This window comes from Mus caroli, chromosome 5, assembly GCF_900094665.2.
Source record: "Mus caroli chromosome 5, CAROLI_EIJ_v1.1, whole genome shotgun sequence".
In the NCBI taxonomy this organism is placed as follows: Eukaryota; Metazoa; Chordata; class Mammalia; order Rodentia; family Muridae; genus Mus; species Mus caroli.
The window spans coordinates 135,194,125-135,200,905 of record NC_034574.1 but is presented as its reverse complement, the minus strand read 5'-3'; the positions used below and the strand labels follow the sequence as shown (position 1 = coordinate 135,200,905).

Here is a 6,781-nt window from a genome sequence, read left to right as displayed (position 1 = left end):
GTAGAGCCCCTGCCTAGAATCCCCCAGGGAGGGGCTGGGGGCGTGGCTCAGTGGTAGAGCCCCTGCCTAGAATCCCCCAGTGAGGGGCTGGGGCGTGGCTCAGTGGTAGAGCCCCTGCCTAGAATCCCCCAGTGAGAGGCTGGGGGCGTGGCTCAGTGGTGGAGCCCCTGCCTAGAATCCCCCAGGGAGGGGCTGGGGGCGTGGCTCAGTGGTATTGCCCCTGCCTAGAATCCCCCAGTGAGGGGCTGGGGGCGTGGCTCAGTGGTATTGCCCCTGCCTAGAATCCCCCAGTGAGGGACTGGGCGCATGGCCCAGCACTACTAATAAATAAACAAAACAGAAATATTGCCTCTAAGTGTCTAGAAGAACTGTGTAGTCTGCGTCCCATTCAGCCGGACTCACCATGGTTCAGGAAGAACTGGGCAAGAGGCACCAGTGCCCGCTCACTGCCAGGGTCCTCGCCCAGCCTCCTGTGCAGGGCCTTCAGGCAGGAGAGGGTGCGATAGAGGAATGAGGGGTCCTGCCGGCACAGCACATCCAACACCGACACAGCTTCCACCAGGCACTGCAGGGACACTGCGCTGTGTCAAGGTCCGAGCAGCACCTCCCCGCTACCCTGCAGGCTACTTACAGCTTTCTGTAGGTCCGAGTCCCCCTTCCTCAGCGCTCCTGGAACAAAGAGAGCTGGCTTGTCTCTAAACAGTGCCGCAAGACTGCCTATGTGGCTGCGGCCACAAGCAGTCATGTGACAAGAGACCACCTTGGAGGTCAGTGTAGGATGGGGCCACGTGTTGGCAGCCTGGGGACTCACTCCGGTTACTCTGCTCCAACAGACGCTGGCAGTACTCAAAGGCCACCTCCCTCAGCCGCTCCCGAGGGGGCAGCAGTCGGCTGGCAGTGGAGGCCGCAGACAGCACAGACAGGGTGGAGCCCTCAAGCTCTGACTTGTCATCTGTAGAAGAAAAGGACACCCTGATGCCCTGTGTAGACGGCAGCCTGGCAGGGGACATGCTCTGGCAGCCTCCCAGAGTTCAAGGTCAGAAGGATGAGGCTGCTGTCAGCTGGTGCCAGCTGCACACATCTGTCTGGGCTGCTGACTGGTATTTCTGTTTGGTTTTTAGTGTACTAAAACAAGATCTTGGGGCCATAGAGATGGCTCGGCGGTTAAGAGCACTGGCTGCTCTTTCAGAGGTCCTGAGTTCAATTCCCAGCAACCACGTGGCTCTCTGTAATGAGATCTGATGCCCTCTTCTGGTGCATCTGAAGACAGCTACAGTGCACTCACACACATAAAACAAACAAATCTTAAAAATAAAACAAAACAAGGTCTTGATATGTAGCTGAGGCTGACCTCAAACTTATAATCCTCCTGCCTTAAGTGTGATAGGTATTATTAGACTTTGTTTTGTGTGTGTGTGTGGGGGGGTTGTTTTTGTTTTTGAGACAGGGTCTCAACACAGCCTGGGTTATAACCCAGGCTGTCTTCCAACTATGTATCTGAGACTGACCTCGAACCCCTGATCCTCCTGCCTTCACCTCCCAAGTGCTGGGTTTACAGGCACATACCACCATGAGCAGCTCAGTTTTACTGTCTATAATCCAAGTCTGAAGATGGGGCGAGAGTAGGTGGGCCTGGGAATACTGTCTGGCTCTCTGGGAACACTTTGGAACACCTTGTGGAGACTCCGGCATGACTACAAATGATGCTGGCCTGTGGTTTTGGTTCTCCCTGGGGTCAGTGGGCCCTGTTGCTGGCCTCCAAATTCATCACACACCTTGCTTGGCCTACAGACACCTGTGGTGTGCACTGTAGGGCACAGGTGCCTCCTACCCCCAAGTCACAGTATATTTGTGCTCCCTGCCCCTCGGTGCCCTCTCCCATCCTGGGTGCACCTGCATCAGGACTGCCGGGGTCCTCGGGGCCACTGTGCAGCAGCCATTTCCTCAGCATGGAGAAAGCCTGCATGTTCACCCACTGGTCCTCTGTGAAGTGCTGGCCCGTGGAGAGTACCGTGAAGAAGTCAGCAGCCACTGCTCCATCCACCTCAGTGATGGGACCAGGCTATGGGAGGAATAACAGGACTGGGGATGAGCCCTCTACTCAGGAGAGCAGAAATCATGGAGGCTGCGAGCTCCAGCATGGCCCGGAAGCTTGCAGTACCTGCCCTCTCCCAAGGTTGTATTGCAGGATGCATCCACACCCTCGATCCAGCCAGGCCTATGCGAAGACCTAGAGACACATGCTACTGACCTGACGCAGACGTGTGTCCTGCAGTGCACTGAGCAGGAATCACATAAGCCGAGGAGCTAGGGCTGGCCAGACTCAAAGTGCACCCCTATCCCAGGACGCCCGTCCACTCTGAGGTGGGGATAGCAATGAGGCCTCATTGGAACCAAGAGGAAGGACGTGCAGCATCCACAGGGGCCTGCCTGGTGAGGCTGGCTACGTGTGGTGCTCATGTGTGGAACAGAGTGAGCTCCATCAGGACAGTAGGGTTGGTTTTGTTTTTGTGGCATGGTCGCACATAGATCAACCTGACCTCAAACTTGCTGAGTAGCTAAGGATGGCTCTGAAATCTCGATTCTCTTGCTTCTGCCTCCTGGGTTCTGCGATTCCAGGTATGGACCAGCATTACAGATGAGCACCTCTACGTGGTTCTGGGGCTTAAGCCAAGGACCTCATACATGCGAGAGGTACATACATACATGCTAGCCAAGAGCTCTACCACCTGAGCCACATACCCAGCCTGTGAGGGAGCATTTGTCATTTCAACTCCGCTGAAGCAGTGGGGACTCACCTGCCGGGTCCTGGGTGTGGAGAAGAAGCCCCCTGAGTACGGAAGCCCCTGCTGGATGCTGGCGTAGCGGAGCCAGTCCACCAGCCTTTTGCTGAGCAGGTTGGTCTGGTCTGCAGGAGGAGAAGGGTACAGTGTGTGTGTGTGTGTATGGGGGAGGGGGGAGTTAAACCCCCACGCTCCCAGGGAGTACTGAGTTTGTTCAAGAGAAATTGGGGCTCAACAGAACCCAACACCATGGGTGCAACCTGGTAAGCTATGCAGGGTTCTCCAGACAGCTTAACCCTCCCCCCACCACACCCTATAGTATAGCCACTGTGGGAAGACTCGTCCAGTACCTTCCATGAGGATGCCCGGGGCAAGGCCGATGACCTTGGACAGGATGGGGAGGAGGGGCCTGACACTGGGCCCCTCAGGCTGCCGGTTCTCGAGGATCTTGAAGATGCGCTGGCTCACACGTCTGATCTCTCCTTTTCTGTCTCCCTTCAAAGCAGGACAGGAAGCTGAGGACACGGTTCAGCCGGCAAAGCGAATGCCTTTCCAGCTCACAGACCTGAGTTCAATCCCCAGAGAGAATCTGGAAAGTACACTAGAGTCGCTCTTTGAGCGCAGGGACCATCTGTCAGGAATGTCACATGGGCAGCCCAGGCTCTGAAGTCGGACTTAGCTATCAACAGAGACTTTGTGTGTGTGCACACTTGAGCATGTGTATGTTATGTGTGCACGCATGAGACAGGAGAGGGCAGGGGGGCTATGCACACTTGAGATACTCATTAGACCATCCGAGGGGGGCTGGAGAGATGAGAGGGCTCAGTGGGTAAGAGCACTGACTGCTCTTCCGAAGGTCCTGAGTTCAAATTCCAGCAACCACATGGTGGCTCACAACCATCTGTAATGAGATCTGACGCCCTCTTCTAGTGCATCTGAAGAACAGTGACAGCGTACTTAGATAAAATAATAAATAAATCTGTAGGCCAGATCAAGAGGGGCCGACTGGAGTGAGCAACCTTCATTCCCAGCAACCACATGATGGATCACATCCATCGGTACAGCTACAGTGTATTCATATACATTAAATCAGTCAATCTTTAGACCATCCAAGGGAATGGGCACCAAGCTGACTGGGTCCCTGGAGCACACGGGTACATGGAGGGACATAAGCCAGCTTGCTGTATTCCTGAGACCTCCCAGAACCACCAGAAACAGACACCACTCACCCCCTACCCCACCAACCCCAATGGTGGCAATTGTCTTACCTGGGCCAAGAGCACAGAGGCCACAAGGCTAAGCTGCCGGGTGTTTGGGGTGTGATCACAGGACAGGGCCAGGTCGTTAAAAGGTGACATCTCTCTCAAGATAGCAGCGCAGAGAACCTGGAGCTGCTCAGGGCTGGTAGGCAAGCAGAGAGTAGTCTGTAACAGGTCCACACACATCTTCTCCAGCCTGGAAGGCAAGACCTATGTTAAGAACACTGGCATCTCAGGAAAGCTGGCTGGGACCTGTCTGGAGGATGCACAAGGGTCCAGGGCTGCCCACTCGCCTACGGGGGTACTTGGTGGCTGAGACGATGAGGAAGAGTCTCTGTAGGGCATCCGTGGTGGCTGGCCCTGGGGCTTCCTGCAGCAGCTTAGTGACCCGGGAGCCGAAACGCCGTAACTCCTCATCCTGGATCTCCCTGAGGAAGGAAGGGGGACCACAGTGCTGACCCACACCCCTAGTGGGGGACAGAGAAGGCAGGGAACACTCACCCAGGCTCACAGTGCCTGCGGGTGAATTTATAGGAACTGGGGCACAGACAGGTTCCGCCCCTGGAACTGAGACGCAGCACCCCCAGTTTCCTAGTGGTACCCCTTAATGGTGAGGCATACAGCTTTGTTCTGTTGCTCCAGTGGCAAAGACAAAACACTGTTTTAAGGCTTTGCTTTTTGAGACAGGGCCTCACTTTGTAGCCCAGGCTAGCCTGGAGTTTGCAGCAATCCTCCTGCCTCAGCTTCTCTGTGCCAGTAAAAGGTTTTATGAGTCTTTCAAAAGTCAGGAATATTTAGTCCAAGCTGCCTCTCCTCTTACCCTAGAGTCTTGCAATGTAGCCCAGGATGGCTAGCCTTGAACTTATTACATAGCCCACACTCAAACTCTTGATCCCCTTTCCCAAGGTGTTTGTCTGGCTCCCCCCACCCCCAGGGCCTTACATAATAAGGAAGTACTCTCAACTTCAAAGGCAGCACTCACACATGTTGAAAGCCACTTCCCTGAGCCTTGGGAGAAGAGCAATGACTCCGGAAGACTGTAAGAAAGCCTGAGATGTCACTGGCCTAACACAAACACTCTAGGACTGAGGCGGGCTTCAGTGTGGAAATGTGTTTCCTTGCTTCTATTCCAAGCTTAAAAGGAAGGAAAAGAGGTGGAAGGGGTGCCTGCCTACATGCATGCTGGGTTCCTTCCCAGCACCACAAAATAAAGGCCCATGATAAAGGAATTGCCCAGCGTGGTGGCGCACGCCTTTTATCCCAGCACTTGGGAGGCAGAGGCAGGTGGATCTCTCTGAGTCTGAGGCCAGCTTGGTCTACAGAGTGAGTTTCAGGGGCCACACAGTAAAACGCTGTCTTAGCCATCTCTAAATAAATAAACAAATGGATCAGTTGTCTGTGGGCGCTGAGGAAGAGAGCCCCCAACTTCCTAAATCATGGCTGACAGTCCCACTATGGTCTCCTAACAGGGCTGATGGTTTGCAAACTGCCTCCATTTTGGGCCTGCCTGTCAGGTGTTTGAACTTGGCTCCCAGGAACCAGAAGAAGGTAGCCTGTCTCTGCAGGTACCGCATGTCTCAGGCCGAGGAAGGTCTCCAGTAGCTTTCCCACCACCCTCGCCTGCTTTGTTTCCTGCATCCTCCACCCAGAGTCTTTTTGAAGCACCTAGAGAACAGGCTGGGTGAGCAAAAAGAGATACAAATGGCCCAGGGTTGTACCCAACTGGGGCAGTGATAAACCACATATGCTATGAGACAGGGTGGCGTTATTTTTGTGTTGCCATGAAAAGGTTACTGCTTAAAAATGAGAAGTATCCACCCAGTACTGAAGGCAAAGGAGGGCTGTGGGCCCATGGGGAGACTGTGTGGCTGGGTCACCAACCATTTTCCTAATAGGTCTTAAGAAAACTGTCTTTGTTTTTCATTACATTTATTTATGTACATGTTGGGGTGCTCAATTGGAGATCCAAAGACAACTTGCTGGAGTTGATTTTCTTCTTCCTCCCAGAGCCCCAGGGGTCGAATCGAGAGAGTCAAGCTTGGTGGCAAGGGCATTTACCTATTAAGTCCCTCTGTCTTCGGAGTTCTGTCTTGTTCGCAGACTCCAAACTTTTAACTCTTTCAGGCTCTGGGAGATCCCAGAGACCTTAACCATTCTAATCTTTCCCCACGAGTGGCCCAGCTCAGAGTCCATATTTGTCCCTTTGCATTTTAACCAAATGCATCAGGTCTGGGCTTCGGGTAATCGTTTCCTTCGCTGAATCACGTACCACCAAGTCTTGGGCTGGGTATTTAGGAAAGAACCTAGACTCTCAGTGCAGAGCCAGCACTAGCATGTCCCCAGATACGATGAGGAGGATCCCTTAGCTGAGTTGTGTGCCTCACATTCCACGCAGGTCGCCCTGAGCCCCGGACCCGGCGCCACACGGGGACCCGAACCGTGCAGCGGGACCACCGCCTCCCCACTCCTCCCCAGCTTCGTCTCACGCCCCGTGGTCCCAGCCCCAGATCGGCAGACCTGGCCTGGTGCAGCAGACTTTCCGCGCCCGCCGAGAACATGCCGCCACGGCTCCAAGCCCACCAGTACCCGAAACGTTGCCGCGGACTTCCGGGATCGTGTCACATGACGTGTCATGTGACCGGACTGTGTCGGGCCTCTTTCGCCCCACCTCCTCCCTCCCACGTTCTGGCTAGATCACGTGGGAGAATCTGGAGCGCTAGCTGCTGGCTTCCGGTGCCA

General features: G+C 54.6%; 1 protein-coding gene across 3 annotated transcripts in view; it reads right to left on the bottom strand.

The window, feature by feature from the left end:
* The window catches only part of Ap5z1 (adaptor related protein complex 5 subunit zeta 1), a 14,733-nt gene extending 8,020 nt beyond the window's left edge, over positions 1 to 6,713 (bottom strand). Inside the window, exons 1-9 of one of the 3 annotated variants that reach the window (XM_021163593.1) lie at positions 6,560 to 6,713; positions 4,336 to 4,470; positions 4,052 to 4,238; positions 3,134 to 3,278; positions 2,799 to 2,908; positions 1,894 to 2,062; positions 812 to 952; positions 632 to 669; positions 403 to 565 (exon numbers count right to left, since the gene is read on the bottom strand). In XM_021163593.1, the coding sequence (XP_021019252.1) occupies positions 403 to 565; positions 632 to 669; positions 812 to 952; positions 1,894 to 2,062; positions 2,799 to 2,908; positions 3,134 to 3,278; positions 4,052 to 4,238; positions 4,336 to 4,470; positions 6,560 to 6,600 (1,129 nt within the window). In that variant the 5' untranslated portion in view covers positions 6,601 to 6,713. Of the gene's footprint in view, positions 1 to 402; positions 566 to 631; positions 670 to 811; positions 953 to 1,893; positions 2,063 to 2,798; positions 2,909 to 3,133; positions 3,279 to 4,051; positions 4,239 to 4,335; positions 4,471 to 6,559 lie in introns of those variants that run through there. The other 2 variants (XM_029477899.1, XM_029477900.1) reach the window with 2 other exon arrangements.
* Positions 6,714 to 6,781: the final 68 nt, after the last annotated feature.